The sequence below is a fragment of the Ichthyophthirius multifiliis genome (genome assembly GCF_000220395.1).
Source record: "Ichthyophthirius multifiliis unplaced genomic scaffold scaff_1120509251143, whole genome shotgun sequence".
In the NCBI taxonomy this organism is placed as follows: domain Eukaryota; phylum Ciliophora; class Oligohymenophorea; order Hymenostomatida; genus Ichthyophthirius; species Ichthyophthirius multifiliis.
In genome coordinates, this window is record NW_004086163.1 from 47,079 (window position 1) to 67,877 (window position 20,799).

The 20,799-nt window shown below is 16.1% G+C and overlaps 1 protein-coding gene across 1 annotated transcript, besides 29 other annotated features; it reads right to left on the bottom strand. All coding sequences in view use genetic code 6, as the record gives it.

Annotated features, from left to right (window-relative positions):
- Positions 1-45: part of a microsatellite that runs on past the window's edge.
- A 439-nt stretch (positions 46-484) lies between these two features.
- On the bottom strand, positions 485-4,203 carry IMG5_148370 (hypothetical protein; the record flags this gene model as incomplete). The annotated part of the gene is made up of 8 exons (XM_004030997.1): positions 485-531; positions 741-1,116; positions 1,172-1,451; positions 2,717-2,885; positions 2,929-2,992; positions 3,382-3,521; positions 3,579-3,815; positions 3,927-4,203. 8 exons carry the CDS (start codon positions 4,201-4,203, stop codon positions 485-487), a joined length of 1,590 nt encoding a protein of 529 aa, XP_004031045.1.
- Positions 2,386-2,451: a microsatellite.
- Positions 3,825-3,886: a microsatellite.
- Positions 3,825-3,888: a microsatellite.
- Positions 3,825-3,902: a microsatellite.
- A 2,827-nt stretch (positions 4,204-7,030) lies between the features above and the next one.
- Positions 7,031-7,117: a microsatellite.
- Positions 7,040-7,083: a microsatellite.
- Positions 7,053-7,117: a microsatellite.
- A 978-nt stretch (positions 7,118-8,095) lies between these two features.
- Positions 8,096-8,158: a microsatellite.
- A 952-nt stretch (positions 8,159-9,110) lies between these two features.
- Positions 9,111-9,161: a microsatellite.
- A 268-nt stretch (positions 9,162-9,429) lies between these two features.
- Positions 9,430-9,480: a microsatellite.
- Positions 9,433-9,480: a microsatellite.
- Positions 9,481-9,604: 124 nt separating this feature from the next.
- Positions 9,605-9,646: a microsatellite.
- A 1,776-nt stretch (positions 9,647-11,422) lies between these two features.
- Positions 11,423-11,455: a microsatellite.
- A 16-nt stretch (positions 11,456-11,471) lies between these two features.
- Positions 11,472-11,504: a microsatellite.
- A 57-nt stretch (positions 11,505-11,561) lies between these two features.
- Positions 11,562-11,627: a microsatellite.
- Positions 11,589-11,632: a microsatellite.
- Positions 11,633-11,813: 181 nt separating this feature from the next.
- Positions 11,814-11,861: a microsatellite.
- Positions 11,862-15,227: 3,366 nt separating this feature from the next.
- Positions 15,228-15,267: a microsatellite.
- A 2,033-nt stretch (positions 15,268-17,300) lies between these two features.
- Positions 17,301-17,339: a microsatellite.
- Positions 17,337-17,382: a microsatellite.
- Positions 17,346-17,409: a microsatellite.
- Positions 17,351-17,409: a microsatellite.
- Positions 17,364-17,415: a microsatellite.
- Positions 17,366-17,449: a microsatellite.
- Positions 17,371-17,445: a microsatellite.
- A 1,113-nt stretch (positions 17,450-18,562) lies between the features above and the next one.
- Positions 18,563-18,601: a microsatellite.
- Positions 18,602-20,538: 1,937 nt separating this feature from the next.
- Positions 20,539-20,622: a microsatellite.
- Positions 20,547-20,625: a microsatellite.
- The last annotated feature ends 174 nt before the right edge of the window (positions 20,626-20,799 follow it).

Below are 20,799 nucleotides of genomic sequence, written 5' to 3' on the forward strand. Positions count from 1 at the left end.
ATAATATATATATATATATATATATATATATATATTTATATATATTTTTATAAATTAATTATATTTTATGAAAATATATACTCTTCTCTCACCAAATATTTTTATATGAATATTAAATTTAAAAAATCAAGAAATATTAATTTATTTGTAGTTTTATATTGGTTTCGGAGTTTATTTCTAATACAAATAATTACTACTAGTATAATTATTGTTATTAATGTTTTAAATGATATTTTTCTTTATATTATTTGTATTATATTTTAAGTTATATTTTCTGTTTTTGTTTTCGTTTTTATTTAATAGAATTTTCGATCTAGCGATTAATTTCCATTTCAATAAAATTGCTTTTAAATATTTTGGTACCTTATCCTAATCTTCAATTTTTAATTTAAGATAATTGTTTTAAATTTGTTTTTTATTAATAGTTTTTTTCTTATTTGCCAATTCACAATCAATACACATAGTTTAAAACTATTAATTTTTCTCATAAAAATATTTCCATTAATTTTTATTAAATGGCCTTGCTGCATACTACATTTTAAATTAAAACATTAATTATTCGAACGGAATACATTCAATTACTGACAATTCTATATCAATATCACATTTCTTACATTTATTTGCTAGTTTACTTTCTTTTATTTATTTTACTAAACTTTTTAAATAAACAATTTATTTTGCCCTATAATACCAATAATATAGTATTTTAACAAATATATTAAAGTCTTATTTTTAAGCACAAATTAGGTTTTCGTAATTTTATTCGTTGTTTTTTTTATTATTTGCATTTACTTTATCTTTTAATCTTTGTAGTTCTTATTTCTTTTTATCTTGCATTCCTTTCCTTCTTTTTTCTTTTTCTTCTTAATTTTCGTCTTCTATTAATTTTTAATACAAATTTAATAGATATTCGTTGTTTTCCAAAAAACTTTCAGGAGTTAAATATTCGGTTAAATTTTTTATCAACCATTCTTTATTTTATTTCACAAAATGCTCTCTTATTTCTTCTTGTTCCATTATTTATTCTATATTTTCTCTTTCTTAATTTAATATATCATCAATACTTTCCAATTATTAATTTCCATTTTCTTAATCTACTAATTTCCATAGATCAAACTATTTTTTTTATTTTACAAAAATATATATATATTTTTTTTTAAAATAAAATTACTTTGCTCCAAAAATATATCATCAACCATTTAGTAGGATGTACAATAAAATAGTAAAAAGTTATCATAGGATATATTACAGGATCAGAAAAAAATATGTATTAAGTTCTTAACATTATTGTCATTCCTATTACGAAAAATAAAATTCCGAAAGTAGTAATAGTTCCTATAAAATAAAACTGATCGGAAAATTGCATATTATCTAATGACCTATATATTATTTCTAAAGATTTATCTTTTGTATAATTATATCCTATCCAAGAAACACTTCTATTTTCATATCTATATTTACAATAACTAAAATAATCAAATAATTTAAAACCATATAACAATTCTAAACTATTAAGAACTAAAATATCAATTATAATTTAAGGAAGTATAATAAATATAGAAAAATAAAGAAATATTTAAAAATCTTATGTTTATATCACATATTTTTATGGAATCTAACTTTCATCAGCAAAAAACATTATCAATAATAAAGCTAAAGGCTTTATGAATATAGCATGCACTTTAGAAGCATATGATAAAAGTTAATTTAAAACATGTTCAATTGTTGGGCTGTCTGCAAATATATCATTTGGTTCATTACTTAATCCTAGAAAATGTTTTAGATTTTATTCTAATTAATTTGGTTTGATTTATCTTTTTATTTAATATTTTTATTTTATTCTAAAAAAAAATATTTTTTACTTTTTTAACCATTTATTTTGAGGAAAACATTTTAAGATTTACTTTATTAATTTTATTTTGTAAAAATTTCTGTTTTTTAAAACTGGGTCAATAAATGTTCTATAAGCTATAACTAAACCCATCCTACTTATGTAAGAAATTATAAAATAAACGAAATTATCAGCAGCTATGAACATTATAAATTAAATAGTTTCAAAAGAGGCATTAATAGGCTGAATTAATAAATTTTCTTTCAATATATATTCTTATAATAAAAAAGTAAATATAGACTCAAAACCAAAAAGCAAAATTAAATATATAAAAATATTTTCTGAAAAGGTTTACATATACGAAAATTCTAATAATATTAAATATATAAATGCTGAAAAAATGCTTATCATAAAATAATGATATCTTTTATGAATGAATGTCTATTTTATATCAAATGGAAGATCTTCTTAATCACTTTCTTAATCATCGTTTTCATTTGAATCGTTTAATTTTGACTTTTAAAGGTTTTCTCTAATAAAAAATAATAATATGGATATAATATAATATATATATATATAATATATAATATATATATATATATATATATATATATATATATTTTATATTTATTTAATTTATTATTTTACTCTGAACTTGTTTTATTTTTATTATAATTTATTTCTATTTTAGAATTAATATTATTATTATTTTCAGCTGTTTGTACAAGACTTTTATTTTTTTAATCATTTATACTAATGTCTTCTTCCTCTTAATTATCAGAATCTTGCAAATTCTAACTTAAATAATCTTCAAAAAAATCTTTTTTCGTATTATTTTTATCGTTTTCTAATTTTTTTAAAGCTATCTTTATTGTGTTTTCATACTCTGTTGAAGGTAATGGTATTTACAAACAAGCCCCATAATACATAAAGAAAAGTCCCATAATACAAAGCATTAGGCCAGAACGGCCTTATTCGATTTTTTTTTTTTCTTCGGGAGTTATAATAGTGACATCATATTAATTAAAAACATTATCCACACTAAACATTTAAACTTTAAAAAATAATAATAAATAAAATATGTATTAATAATTTACTTTAATATATGAAATAAACAAAAAAATGAGCAACCAAAAAAGGAATTGTACCAAAAAAAGTTCCCTTTAAAGCTGGATAAAATGCTATTATTATTGTTTACCAAATTTTTAAAGGAGGTTTATGTTAAAGTTTTGAAATATAGTATTTATTTATAAACCAAAAAATAAAAATAATAAACACTGTGCAAACAGATAATATTAAAAATAATAAAATATAAATAAATGAATTAAATTCAAAGCCATTTATTAAATCAATATAATTCATTGGTTCGAATATGATTTAAAGAGTATAAGGTATTGATATTTATCCTTTTGTAACTATTTTATAGTCAGTCAATGTAACTTAACTTTATTTAATTCTTTTCTAATTTTTTGAAAACTATATTTTATTAAAAAGTATTTAATTTATTTAATATAAAGATATACCTAATTATAATAAATTTTAAAAATCACAGTGTTAGGTATATACCCACTTTTTTTACCAATTGATTTAAATTTAACAGGAATTAAATCGCCTTTTTTATCCTGTAAAATTTAAGAAAAAAAACCACTTGAGTCATTTTTTTCTTTGATAAATTCTTCTAAAGTTAAATCTAATTAAAATAAATATTAAAATATATATTTATATATATATATATATATAAATTTACAATCTTAAGTTATATAAAATAGAATTGAATTTTCAGTATCATACCATTTAGTTCCTTTATAAACTATATCATATTACTCTTCGTATGTACATGTAAGTTTATAATTACATTCATCAGCAATAGGATATAAACCTGAAATAGGAATAGAGTTTACTAATAATGTTTCTTCAGGCAACTTTAATTAACATTTTTCAAGATTTTCTAAATATTAATAAATAATCATATGTTTATCATATCCTTTAAATAATATATATATATATATATATATATATATATTTATATATTTATATATTTATATATTTATATATTTTTTAATTTTTATATAAAAAATAAACAAATTTATATTACCATTACAATTAGCAAAATATGGAAAATAAGGTATTAATATAGTATCTTTTTATTACCAAAAAGTATCATCGAATGGTTATCTCTCATTTAATCCCAAATTTTTAAATTCAACTTAATTTTCAGCTTAAATTAAATCGAATAAAATATCATTAGATTGTGGCATATTAAAAGGCAATAGTTTTCCACTTAAAAAGCTTTTAGAAATTACAATTGAAAACATGTCACTTGTTTTATAATTAACTCTTTATGCTGTTATTATTTCATATGTTAAAGTCATTTTCTATCCTTTTTTATTTAACTTTTCTTTAAAATCAACTAAATTTAAATTTTCTTATATACTAAAAGTAGTATATATATATATATCAGTGGAATTATAATTAAAAAGTCTTAATGTAAATTAACTATAAATATTAAAGTTTTCCTGAACTAAAAATAATGGTTTCTGTATTTCTACTCCTTTAGTATCATCACAATTTAAATTTTAGTTGTCTAATTAAATAAATTTTAATCCCCAATCTGTAATATATTTAAACTCTGAATTTTCTATGTAACTAAAATCAAAATACATTAATAAGGATTTTCCAGATGTTACTTTTATTTTTTTACAATCTTTTAATAAATCTATTTCAAGGAGTTGCTGGGTTGAATAAAAAAATAAAAAAAATAAAATTGAAGATATAAATAACATAATAATTTTAAAGTTTTAAATAATTATAAAAATTAATTATTATTTAATAATTTTTTTTTTTTTAAAAAAAAAAAACTTTCAATTTTTAACTTAAGAAATTATATATTTTTTTAATATTTAATATTAAAATATACTTTTTCATTTAAAAATAATAAGCATTTATAAATAAATAAAAAAAGCAGTTCTATATGATAATAAAAGAAATTATTAATTTTTTATATATTTATATAAAAATAATAATATTATTGTATTTTTAGAAATAAATATTCTTCTATAGTTCAACTTTATTGAAATAAATATATATTTTCATTAACAAATTCCTATATTAATTCTTAAAATACTTCATCAGAAATTTCTTAAAATACTTCAGTTTTTTAATCTTCATACAATTTCCATCTGTATTCATTTTCATAAATCTATTTAATAATTAAAATAAATTAATTATAAAAAAACAAAAAATAACTTCAGTAACAAGCATTTAAGAAATTCTTTCTTCCCTTATTTAAGATAAGTATTAGTTTTGAGGTTTTATTAATTCTAAAATAGCACTCAAACTGAAATAATTTCCTTAATCATCTGTATGAGGTATAGCTTATTAGTTTTCATCATGTTATTCATTTATTATTCCACACAAATCAGAAGCCCAATCAAGTATTTTCTTTTTACACCTTTCCTAAATAAAAGATATATTATCATCTGAAGCTTTTCCATAAACTAAATTCTACTCAGATGATTAAGACCACAAATATGGGATTCCCCCGCACTAATAAAAAGGTCTAAATTAATTCAAAATTTCATTAAAAGAATCAAAAATTGCTTTATTATGTATCCTTTAAAATTCTTATATGATTTATTATTTATCACTTAATTCTGAGTTCTAAATATTTTATGTTTTTTAAACATTTGATTAAAATAAAATATTAATTTTACTTAAAATTCTTATTCAAATTAAATAAATATGTCTTCACTTAAAACAAAAGGTAAAATTTTAGTATTATTTGAATGATTTTCGTATCCATGTATTATTTTTAATCTTTAAATAGGAGAGAATCCAAAAGGAGTATTTAAATTTTCAATTAAATTTTCTTTATAATAATCTTAAATACAAAAATTATATATATATAATAATTTAATAATAATAAAAAAATACATAAAATAAACTCATAAACTTATTCCAAATAATTTAATAATGATGCTAAATTAGTGCAAATTCCATAATTATCAGAATAATCAAAAATATTTTATTTATTTAGTTATTATAATATTCTTTATTAAATTGATCCATAAATAATAAATCTATTTTAAATTTCTTCTGTATTATCTAAAAATTCAGGTAAAAGAGGTTCCTATTGTTATTACTATAGACATTATATTTATTAATTAATGTTATATTTTTCATTTAAAATTTCTTCATCTTTACTTTATTAATTAAGATTTTATTCTAAATTATCATTATTTTCAAAATCTACATATTCAAGTATTAACTTAACATTTTTATTGGAATCTTTTTCATTTATATTATTTATTTTCGAATCATTATGATCACTCTAGCAAAGAATACTTTTCGAACAAAGTAAATCGTTTATATCTTTTTCAATATTTTTTTTTCAAAATCAATTTCTTGGGGATTTTTTTAAATATTTTCGACTAATTTTACATCTCTTTATGTCTTTTATATACTTTCAATGGCTTTATTTAAACCTATTTATAAGGTTTTTTAAGTATTCAAGATTTCCTCTTTTTCTGTCTTTTTCCAGTTTTCTAATTATTCTTTTTATAGTTAATATTATTCTTAGTTTATCTAATTTTCCTAAATTTACTTTTCTATAATATTTAATTAAAAATTGTATCTCATTTATAAAGCTTTTTCTCTTAATCTAATTATTTCATTAATACTATCTTAAGAAATTAACAATTTAAAATTATTTTGGTTTAATTAATTTTCTTTTGAATAATTAGAACTATAACTACTACTTTTTTCTTTACTAGATTTTTATTTTTAACTTTGAAATTTTTAATTTTATGGAGAATAAAACTTATTTTTTTTTATAAATTTCATTTTAACAATTTATTTTTACTTTATTTTTAATTTTTTCATTAAAAGATTTTTCAGATTAAGATTAGTAAATTTATGAATGTGACGAAATTTTATCTTTTTTTAAGAATTATTTAATTTAAATTCGTTTAAGGGGCTTTCATTTTCGTTTTTTTTTCTTCTTCTTCTTCGATTTCTTAATCATTATCAAAATAATAATCTAACAATTCATTTTAACTATTTTTATCTAACAATAAATAAAAAATAAATTATTTTTATTTTATAAAAAAATTAAAAACCATTATCAGAAGTATTTATTGTAGAAATATGTAAAAACTTTTCATCATTTTATTAATGGCCTTCAAAATTGAATTAATCATTTTTTTAATTTTCTTTAGATTTATTTATTACTTCTTTATTTTATTTTTATTCTTCTTTATTTTATTTGCATTCTTCTATATTATTATTATCTTTTGAAATGTTAATATTTTTGATATTTTCATTCTAAAAGAGATTTCTTCTGAAATTTTATTCTTAATCTTCATTAAATAATAAATTTTCCTCTTAATAAATTTTACTATTAGAATTATTTTTTTAATCATTTTTTTCTTCATTTTCTAAATTATTAATTAAGTTTTCATAACCCATATTTTCGCCTTATAATTAAAGTTAAATATAATAAGTAATAATTTTCCTTGTTAAATACCCTCTATAATTCTTTTAAATAGTAACAGCAGCATTATTAATTTATTAAAAGGAAATTTCTTCTGAAACTTAATTATCATTTTTATTACTCAAACCACTAAATTAGCTTTATTTTTATTAATTAGACATATTTTGGCTTTGATAAGATATAGATTTCTTTTTTTCTGTAAAATTAGGCTGCTTTTTTTTTTGTTTTTTTATTTTTTAAATTGCTTAAACGTTTAGGCTAATTTTTTCTTTTTTATGTAACTATTTTATCTGATGTGTCTAAACTTTTTAACTTCTTAAAACTTTAAGAAAAACTATATTATTTCATATTAATTGAACAATTTTTCTAATAATTCATTATTTATTTGTACTGTTCATAAAGTTCACTATAATCATTACTATTATTATTCTCTTATATTTTTTCCAAATTATAAAAGTTCATTTTGCTCGAATTAGAATAATAGTTATTTTTGCTTAATTATTTGTTTATTTATTTATGGATGGTTTTTATATTGTTTTATAAATTTTGTATATTTTCTTTTTTTCTTTATTCCGCTGATATTTGATCTAAATATTTTTATTATTCTTCTTTTTATGTTAATTGTTTCTTTTTTTTCATATATTCTAATATTTCGTTTCTTTTAAAATTATTTTTAGATTGATTATTTTATAATAATTTAGATTGAATATCATTTTGTGTATTTTATTTTATGTTTTCTTTAAATTCTATATATATTTTTTGGAAATATGTTTTTATATATTTTTTTTAATATTACATTTATATTTTTTTTATTATTACATTATATTTTTTTTTAAATTTTTATATTATTCATATCTTAAAGTCCTATTTAACATCTTCTTTATTCTTAATTAATTCTTTAAAAAGTTATATATAAAAAAGAATTATTTAATTTAATTTTTTTACTTTTTTAAAGAATTATTATTTCCTATGCTTCTTTACTACTTTTATATATTATTAATTACTTATATTGCGAATTTTTTTAGTCTTTATTCATCTGATCCAAATGGAAGTCTATTTGAAATTTCTGTATTTTATTAATTATTAATGTTTTTTGTATGATTTATATTTATTTTCCTAATTTATTTACTTATTTAATCTAGTTAAATCTATTTCTTTAGCTTTTATTAAACATGTTTTAAATCATTATCATGATCATCTGTCAGCTTAATTTTAGGTTTTATTGTAGTATTTATGTGTTAAATTTTTTGATTTGTTTACTTGGTTTAATTTAATGTTGTTTTTTCATTTTTTTATTTTGTCAAAAATAATTTGACTTTTTACAATTTTTTTTTCATAAAATTATGTTATTATTATTCTGATTACATAGGCTTAGGACATGTAAAATTAAGATTTTAAATCAAAGATTTATCTTAAGAGTTTTACATTTCATTTTAATTCCCTTATTTTCTATATAATATTGAAGCATTTGATTAAATATCAATCATTTTTATTGATTTTGTAAAATTTGTTTATTTTTAAAATTTATTAAATCCATTTTATATTTGAAGAGGATATTTATTCACATTTATTGATTTTTTATTTTCAAATACATTTTATGATTAATTATATTCTATCTTTCTACATTATATATTATCATGAACCTTTCTATGTTTTTATTTATGTAATTATATATATAATGAGTAATTTTTTAATTATAAATATATTATTACTCAGGGGATTCATATAAATTTGTTTTAAAACAATTAGTAATATTCATATAAATAGTTAATAAATAAATATTTAAATTTTAAAATAAAAAATATATATGAAATGAAAAATATATTTAAAATAAGAAAAGAATAAATATTTTAAAATTTAAAATAAATATATTTTTTAATATTAAATATGTAAAATTTACAGAAATTTATACATATAAATATAATAAATTTATGTTTATTATTATGATTTTATTATTCCAGACATATTATTGTATATTTTTATTTATATTATTTAATTAAATAATCATTTATAACAAAGATAATTTTCAATAATATTATTTATAGTTAATTTAAAATAATCTTTATTTATTTGTGTCTCATTAATTTTTTTTTATAATATTAATACGAATTTATATATTTATATATTATATATATTTTAATTAATTATAATTTTAATTGCAATTTTTTAAATAATAATTGTAAAAATTATCATCCAAAAGTACTATATTCACAATATTATATATAGATGAAGCCATCTTCCTCTTTATATTTATTATATATATCTCTTAATTATTAATCTATTTAAATTAAAAATAATTAATATTAAAACTCATTAATTATTAATATAATAATACCTCCCCTTAGTAAAATATTATTATTTACAAATAAATATATGGCGTCAATTTTATTTAAACTTAATTTAGTCCTCACTATAGAATTTACTTAAAAAACTTTAGCTTTATCTAGTATTAATAGTCTTATTTTTTTTTTTTATTTAAATATATAAAAATTAAATTTTATTTTAATTTCTACTTTTGACAATCAATTAATTCTAAATTTGAATTCGAATTTTTTTCTAAAATTATTGGTATTTTATCAGGATGAATTTTAAGAATCTATTCTAATTAGTTTTTTCTTTATTGTAATGAATATTATTTTATAAAAGGCTTGTGCTTATCCATTATAATAAATATATGTAATTTTTGTATTAAAAATATATAAAATATTAATAAAATAAGATAATATTATAATCTATATTTTAAAATAGTATATTCTAAAATTAAATGTATATATTATAAATGTGTAAAACTGACTATCATTAATTTTTTATTTTATAAAAGTAAAATCTATAAATTTTATCTAAAATAAAACAATAGTAAAACATATAAAAATGAAAATTAATTATATATAAATAATTCTAAAATTATTAAAATAACTTATATTTAATTGTTATTTAAATAAATGTTTTAACTTTTTAAATATATAATAAAATATATATTTTTTGATAAAATAATATAAGAATTAAATTAATTTCATATTTTTTTAATAATATAAACTTTTATTGCATTTAAATAAACTCTATTTATATTTATTTTATTATAATACACATTATATACATATGTATTTTTTTAATTTATTATTAATTAATCATTTTTATCTAATAATCTATATACTTCCAAATATAATAAATATACTTCCAATAACACTTATAATATACATTTAAACATTAAAATAGAAAATATCAGTTATAAAGCATAAGAAATTATAAATATACTAAATAGGTGAAATTATTGATGAATTTTCTAAGCAAAAAGCCTTAGTTAATAAATATTATCCTATATAACCAAATACTGAAGCAATAAAAATTTAAAAAGCTTAATATAATGTAACGCATTAAATTTAAATTTAAAATTAGATAATAATTAATACTGTAATTAATAAAGTAATACCCAAAAAATATTACATTTATACAAAAGAGTCGCAATTAAATTTATTATAAAGAATTTTGCCCACAATAACAACAACGCTAGATGTAATACTTCCCAAAAGTCCAAAGAAAATTCCTAAATAATAATTTTATAAATCACTATTTGCATTAATTTATCCAAATAAAGATTAAGGTCTGCAAACCAAAATTATTCCAATAAAACAAACAAGACAATAAAATAAAATTTTTCTGCTTACACTTTCTTTTAAAAAAATTGCAGACAAAATAATTGTCCATAATGGATTTGTATTTGTCAAAACAGCAGTATCTGAAATGCTCATAAAAGATAAACAAATAAAAAGCGAGCAAAGGGCTATCGTTGAAAACACTCCTCTTATTATTAGATATTTTAATAATTAATTATTTTCTGCAAGAAGATTTATATTATTAAATTTACATAATAATGTATTTAAAATGAATCCTATAAGTTATCTGTAGTAAAGAAGTTATAAAGGATTAAAACTATTTTTTAGGATGTTTATATTAAAGAATAATATAAAAATACAAAGCTAACTTATAAGAGCATAGTATATGCCAATATATTGCTTATGTTTTGCTTCAAAGGAAGATAAAAATTATTAAAATTTTATTATATATTAAGTCATTAAGTAAAAAAAGAAAATTGATTTATTAATTATAATATAAAAAAAATTAAATTAAAAAAATAATTATTTTGTAAAAAATTAATTAAATTTATAATTATTTAAATTTATATATAATTTTATATATTTATTAAATTAAATAAACATAATTTAATATATATATTTATAAATATTAATTAAATTTTTTATTTAATTTAATTTATATTATTAAATTTTATTATTTAAATATATTTATTAAATGATATATATAGAAAAAAAAAATTAATAATAACATATATTAAAAAAATTTTTTTTTTATTAATAATATAAAATTATATTATTTATTAGATATATTATTTTTATTTTAATATTTTTATGACTTTATTATTTTTTTTTTTAAATTAATAATATATTTACAAATTAATAATTTACTAACTTGATGATTAAATTATTTTTTTAATGAATTATAGTATTTTTTTAAAGATATTAATTAGTAATTTTTAATCTATTTTTCTAAAATTTTTTATAATTATCTTATAGTTTTTTTGATAATTTTTTTTATTTTCTTCCTTATAAATAGTTTTATTCAATTTTTGATTATTTGAATTCACCAAAAAAATACAAAAAAGTTTTTTTTAATTTATTTTTATCCATTTTATTTTCATTTATAAAATTGATTTTTTAATTTTATCTTTATCTTGATCTATTTATTAAATTATAAGATATCTTTATAATTTCATTAAATTTTATATTGCTTCAGATTATCTAAAAAACCTTTAGAAAATATAAAAAGAAAGACTTTTTTTGCAAAAGAAGCAAATAAATTTATAAATTTAATTATTTTTTTTAGTATTAATAAAAATATTTATAAAATTTTTACTATTTAAGAATAATAATATAATAAAAATATAAATCAATACAATCATAATTTGCTTCATTTAAATTTCTGTATATTATATTTTTAATCTTAAATATAACTTTTTAATTTTAGATTTAATATTAATCATTCATTATTAAAAATATTTTATTAACCATATTAAATATTATTTAAAGAATTTATAATTATATTTTTATATTAACTTATTATAAAATAAGTATATAATTTCATTTTAATTTATAATTATTTCTAAAATATAATTATAATATTTAATTTTATTTTAATTTAAGATAATTATATATTATAATTTTAACATATTTTATTTATTATTAATATAATAGAATTTTCATTTAGATAAAAAAATACAATATATATTTTATATTTATTAATTATTAAAATTCTTTAGTAATTTATCTAAAGATATTTTTTTCAAATTTTGGATTTTTCTTTTTTTTAATATTTTTTAACAAATTTTTTCTATGTATTTATTTTTTAGTAAACTTTTTTTAGTTTAATTTTTTTCATTAATTTTTACAAAATAATTTCGCAATTATTATGATAATAATAAAACTTAAAATTTTTCATTAAATCGAAGTTTTCTTGTAAATAAAATTCATCATTATCTATATTTTTTTTTACTTCTTAATTACATTAAGTATTCTTTGTTATTTTGGTTTCACTTTTAATTTCTTTTTTTACTGTTTTTGATATTTCGTCATTCGATTTTTTAATAAATACATTTAACTATTATTAAAAATCAGACTACAAAACAACCTATTTCCTTCTGCTAAATTAATCATTATTTTAATTCTATTTATAATCTCTTTAATCCAATACAATGGAAACTTATTATTTGCTTTTATTATTGAATTGTATAATATGATTTTCGCTTAGCTAGTTTTCTTAATTTTTTGGTTAAAAATTTAGAGTATTTTAATCAATTATTTCTAATTAAGAATTAGATTAATAAAATAAATCTTTCGAAGTATTTTATGACTCATTTATATATTTTTTTTATAGTTAGACTATTTTTATTGAAGGTTATAAGCTTTATTTGCTTATGCTTATACTTTAATTATCTCTTATTCTAAAAGTTTAATTAACCTTGTTAATCTGAATTTAAGATTTTTATTCTTAATTATTATCATCCTCTGAATTTTAAGAAAATCCAGAAGAAGAAGAGGAAGAAGAAGAAGTATTTTAAGAAAAAGAAGATATACTACTTGATTAGTCTTTTTATTAATATTAAGATGTTTTGCTTCCAGAAAATAATGATATTACATAATTCTCCTCTCATTTCAAACTTTTTTAACTTTTAAGGAGGCTTATAGATTCTAATAAATTTAATAGTTTTTAATAATGTGTACTATAATCATCATAATATTCTTAATTATATATAATATTTTAATTTTTTTCTATTTCTTATAATACTAAACTAAATTTTGGATTAAAAATTATTTTTAAAACTTTTTTTTAATTTTAATTAATATCAAACTTTTATTTTTTTGAATTTTTTCTTTTTAGAAAAATTCTTTCAGTTTATTAAATACTAAAAATATTTCTTTAAACTATTATTTATTTATTCAATATAAGATGTGTTTTTGGACAATCAAATGTCAAATGATCTGTTTAATTACATTAAAAGCATCTTAAATTCGCACTTTCAAATTAAAATTTTAGTTAAATATCATCTTTAATCATATGAAACATCTCGAAATCTTTCTCATTTTCCTTTATTAAACCCAAAAATTTTTACCTTTATATTTTATATACGCGACAAAACTCTTTAGCTGTAGCACTTTATATTCGTATTTATCCTGTTATAAAAGATAGCTCACCAAATGATTGTTATTTTTTTATAATGTTTATCGTCGTAACTGGTTATTTGCTATTTTTTTTTATTTCATTATTTTGGTAATATAATTGTACTTTTCCTTTAATGAGTAAATATATTGAACAATCATCAGGTTAGTTTTATGAGAAAATAGTTTCTTCAGGGGAAAATAAGCATTCTTCCATTATATTTTATAATTTGTTTAAAGATTCTATAATAATATAAAATAAAAATAAAATAAGTAAATTAAAAGTTTTAATTTTTATATAACATATATTTAAAATTTAAACTTATATATCAAAACCACTTATTTTTTTAAATTTTATTATTAATAATTAATTAATTTTAATAATTGAAATTATTTACCTAGTTTTTTGAAAATTTAAATATTCTTAATATATTTTCCTTAAATTTCACTATATAAATCTTATACTAATTGAAAAGAAAGTTTATTTATTACTTCTTATTCTTTAAGTTTTTTTGTTTAATTTGATTCTTAATATAAATACTTTAAATAATTGCTAACTTTTATCCTTATATCTTAACTTACATGTTCTTCTTTCATTAATTAATGTATAGTATACATATCCTCCTTATATTCTTAATTTGCTTTATTTATATTTGATATTATATTTCCTATAATAATAATTAAATTAAAATATATCATTATTTACCTATAGAGTTCAAACTATAGGCATAAACTTCGTATAACTTCGTATAATAAACATACAAAAAATAGAAAATTAACATTCAATATAATTTTTAGGAGTAACATCTCCATATCCTACGGATATCATTGTCGTTGCTAAATAATAGAGACTATAAACATATCTTACATATGGTGATTAATCTAATAAATTTTGAGCATGAATCCATGTATCTTCTCTTTTTAAATAATGTATTTCATATAAGGCTTTATTATTTTGTTACCAATAATATAAATGTAAAAAAAAATTAATAAAAAGTATATATTTTACCTAATCCATGCCAAAAAAGCCCAAAAATATGACATACAGAGACTAAAATAGAAATTAATTTAATTAAATCTATTAAGTTTTTGTAACTACTAAAGTAAAATGAAGCATCGTCTATTTTTTTCAAAAGGTTAAATATTTTTAAGAAATATAGGAAGACATACAACATTAATTAAATATATAATTATTTATATTAATTATAAATTTTTATTATCTTAACTAAAGAAGATTAACTAATATATAGATAATAAATCAGGTATTAAATTACTCTTAATATATAAAATAAATATTTTTGATCTTCTTTTGTTTAATTCTCCTTTTTCAAAAATGGCAGTATTTAACATAATAATAATATCTGTAATAAATGAATAAAAAGCAATTAAAAATAAATTCTAAAAAGAAGAAGGATTTAATTAACAAAAAATTATCAAACTAAATAAAAAGATCATAAGTGCTATCAATATTATCATATATCCTTTAAATAATATTTATAATAGCGAAAAAGGTGCAAAAATTGGTATAATATTTAAAATTTAATTTTTTATAAAATTTAATACTTAAAATGTCTTATAAAAAAAATTAGATTAATGCTGTTTTAATTTATTTTAAAAATAAAAAGATGATAAATCATTAATACTATGATGCTAAATAAATGTTAGTTTATCAAATATTCTTGAATTTTTCGATAACTTCAGATAAAGTCTAATAAATTTGAAAATTTATCGAAAATATGCATTTAATTATTTATTTTTATGATTAATTTCATTATCATTCTTAATTTATGGAATCGAGGACTTAGAATTTTAAAATATTTATTTTAAATAATTGAAAAATCTTTATATTTTTTTTTTTGTGCAATCCATTTTATTCTTTAAATAAAAATATAAATAAAAAAATAGCATTATAATTTTTGAATTTACTATTTTTGTTATTATTAGTTCACTTTTTAAATTAGAATTATTTGAGTTTATTTTTTATATTTTATTCTATTTATTAAAAATTTAATTTTTATTTTAATTTTTTATATTGAATTATAATTCTAATAAAATTATCATTTTACTTATTAATAATAATATTTTTGAGATTGATTAAATATATATTTTATTTTTTTAAAAAGATAGCCTATAAAAAAAAATATATTAAATATTCTTTTATAATTTTTAATATTTTTTTTAATTAGTTTGTTTATAATAAAAGTCGATAAATTAATTTTTATTAAATATTTATTAATATTATATACTTATGTTATAAATAATATTTAATATTAACTAAAAATATTATCGTATAATTAATTTTTTATAATTTTAGTTGTTAATTATTTAAAAAAAATTACTATTTAGCTAATACAATATAATTTAACATATATTTTATTATTTTAAATAAAAACAATCAAAATTAATTTTCTATTGATTTCGAGTAAGTATTTTTTTAATAGATATATTTCAAGCAAACATAATATTTATTTACAAAAAAAATAATCTTTATTATTTAATAAAAATAAATTATAAAAAATATTTATAAATAGAATAATCGTAATTAGAATCTATTAAAATTTTTATAAAATAAAAAATATTTTATTTATTATTTTGATGAAAAATAATTAATTAAATTTATTTATTAATCAAAAAATTATAATATAAATTATTTTCTTAAATTTACTTCATAAATCTTTTTGCATCAGTTATTTATTATTAATTCAAAGGATGAATAATATGTGAATTTTCATGCTCTATAATAATTTGATTTTATATATAATAGCATTAAAATGGTGTCATTAAAAGAATAATATAATTAGGCATTCTTAGAACATCGTAAATTAACCGATATAAAATCAATACTTGAGTATTTATTATAATATTAAACCTAGGTTGTCATAAAAAATATTTCAATAAGATTTACAAAGAAAAAAAACCTTACAATTATTTAAATATTGGCATCACTTTATAATCAAATTATAATATTTTTCATTTTCTTTATGCTAATTTTAGATATCAAATAATTATAAATTATGACTTATTTAAAAAATTTTAATATAATTTAAAAAAATAAAATAAAAAATATTTTTTTTCAGGTTTCTCAAATAAAATTAAATTAATAAAACATTTATAACATAAATATGAAGATATATAAAATATAGTAATTTTTATATATTTTTATAAAAATAAATTATATTTATTATAATTGCAAATATTATATAAAAATAAAATTATTAATATATATATAGTTAAAGAATAATAAAGGAAAAAAAAATAATTTTAATTTAAAAAATATTTGATTTTAAAACAAAAATTATTTATATATATAAACAAATATATTTATATATATATATATTTAAATATATATAAATATATATTTATTTTTATATTTATTTATTTATATTTTTATATAATTATGTATGTATTAATTATAATTTTTCTTTATTTAGTATTATAACTAACTCAATTAAATTAAAAATGGCATTTTCTAATTTTCTTTTTTTCTTTAGATTAAGTTTAAACTATAATTCAATAAAAATAAAAAAAACAAATTTTTAAATAAAATTAATAAAGATGAATTTAATTTTTATTGTATTTATAGATAAAAATGTTTTGGTTTAAACACATTATTAAATTTTATAGTATATTAATTTATATTTTTAAAAAAGTTAATAAAAATTTCTTTTATAATTTAATATTTAAATATAAAAATGTTTAATAAAAATTTATTTTTTTTATAAAAAAAATAAAATATTTTTGTAATAATTATGGAAATAATAAATTTTCATTTTTTTTTTAATCTAACCACATTTTTTTTATTCCATTTTCCCATATACCAATTCTTTTTTTTCTTTTTTAATTTTCATAAACTCCTTCTCCATCTTATTTATCCTCTTTCCAATTTCCTTTCCAAGTCCTACCATCACCCCAACTAAATTCCCCGTACCCATGTTTTTTATTATCTAAAAAATTCCCTATATAAGACCTACCATCTATCCAAACAAATTTACCTTTTCCATTCATTTAGTTATCTTTCCATTCTCCTTCATAAAAAGAACCATTAGCCCATGTATGTTTTCCAAATCCATTTAATTTATCATCTTAAAATTAACCTTAAAAAGCACTTCCATCAACCCAAGAGAATTATCCTTATCCTTATTTTTTTCCATTCTAATAAAAGCCTTTAAAACTTGCACCATTGTGCCATGTTTCTAAACCTTCTCCTTCTTATTTTCCATCTACTATTCTTCCAGTATATATTACATTATCGTTATGGGTATATATTTCTTAAATTATGTAATTATAGTCATCTTAATTATCTTTTAAGGTTATTAAACAATCATAACTCATTTATTTGTTTTCAATTATGGTCTTATAATTTTCAGGTAAGTTTTTTTTACACATTCTTCATTCTAATTAATTATATTTTTTAATATTCTATTACTAGTCAACTAATTTTCATTTAATTTTTAATTATTTAGTTTTTTTACTTTTTTATTACTTCATTTTCAACCTCTTCTAATTCTTTTCTTTTCTTCTGATTCTTTTTCTTCTGATTCTTTTTCTTCTTCTTGTTTTTCTCCTTCTTAATTTTAACAAATTTTCTCCTTTAAATTTCCATTTGAAATTTCTTAGTCCTTAATATTTTTTACAATTTCTTAATTAGAATTTTTAATATTTTCTATTAATTGATTTTCTGTATTTTATTTTTCTTCAGTTACTACTGATTCTATGTGAATTTATCTTTCATTCAGATTTTCAGGATTTGCCAATTCGGTATTATCATATTAAGTTGTTTAAAGCGTTTTTTATTTTATTTAATTAAAAAATAATTATTAAAATAAAATAAAGATAATGATAAACATTTTTTTTTTAAAGAAATAATAATTATGATACAAAATTTTAACTATAAATAGTTTTATATGATATATAAATTACTATAAAAATATTTATTTTATATATTAAAATATTCTTTTCATAATTTTATTTTTGAAAATAGTAAAAAATAAAAATAATAAGACATTACAAAATTTATGAAAAATAAATAATTTAATCCTATTACACACGAAAATGATAATTATTAATTTATTCCTTGTAGAAAAGTTATAGGAACTACCTAAAATAGTTAAGAATTTCAATGTGTATTATTTTAGTCATATAATGAGAATTATGATAATCCAATTAAACAATTTAAGCCTTGCATTAAATAAATTAAATAACCTAAATCTTAGTCTGTTGAACTTTTTTAAAAAAGATTAAGAAAATAAGGGCTTGAGTAAAAAAAGGCAGATCCGATTTTCTATGAAGTTTAAAGAAAATTTTATACCTATCAATATTTGCCTAAATGCACATAATAAAAATCAAATTTGAATTATTTATTTAATAATAAAAATTAAGTTAATGATGATTAGTAATAATTTAAAAAATGTACTGAAGTTAAGTATAATGAAAGAGTTTTTAAATTTGGATAACTAAATTATGGATAAGATCATAGAAAAAGAAGTTAAATAAATAAAAAAATAAATGTTTTAAATTTATAATAAAAATAGCCAATGTAATAAATAGATAAGAATAAGAATTACAGGCTTAAAAGAAATGATTATATTTCTATACTATAAAATATATTATTATTATTGATAATCAATATTTTTTCTATTAAGGAATAATTTATTATGGTTTCTAATAAAGCAAATTAATAAATAATTAAAAATAATTATCTATATTAAATTCACCTCACAATACATATAAAAAAATAATTATTAATATTATTATATAGTTAAATTATTTAATATTTTTATTTTTATTTTAATAATAATTAAATATTTTGATATTTAATTATAAAAAGAAAGTTATTTTTTTTTCATAAATTTAAATTTTTTTTTTTGTTTTTTATATATTTTCTTCTTCCAAATCTTCTTTATAATTTAAAGGTAAATCTAATTCTTGGCTTTTATAAAATATCTTTTAAAAATAAATAAAAAAATTATAAAATTATTTACTTATTCTTTGATTTCATTAATTTTTTAAATAATTTCATCTTCTACTTTGTATATTTTATTAAGACAATCCATTTATTACTAATAGATTTTTTTCATCTTTTAAGTTTCTTCTGCCAATTACACGAAATTTTCATATTTTTCTACAAGTGAAATAACATAATCTTACATTGCCTTTATATCACCTTTTCGTTTTCTAAATTAGCATTTAATACTTTTTATTTAAGTTTAGTTTTTTTGACTTAAACAAATAGTTAAATTTTAAGGAGTATTACAAATTTATTCCTCCAAACAAACTGTGCTAAAATCAGTAAAAGTTACATTATTATTATTATTATTACTATTAATTTTTTTTCTATCCCTCATAAAAGAATTCAAAAAAACAGGTATTTTTGGTACAGAATAAAATGAGTTTTCAATAGTGGGTAATGATTAATAATCAATTATATCAATTTAGCTTGAAATTTTTTATAGCTTTTTAACACAAGCTTCTTGCCCATTTTTATTTTCATTTAAATAATTTTAAAAATCTTAAGAATTTTAAAAAGTTTAAGAATTATAAAAATCTTAAGAGCTTTAAAGATTTAAAGAATTTTATTTTTTTTCCAAATATTAAGATGATTTTTTTAAAGTTTTTTTAAATTAGGTAGTATTATATCATTTTACTAAAAATTATTTAAAACAATTTTTTTATTTTTGCTCTACTATATATTTTAGCTAAAAATATTTCCTGTTAAGTCTATAATTTGTATATTTGTGATATTTTTTTAA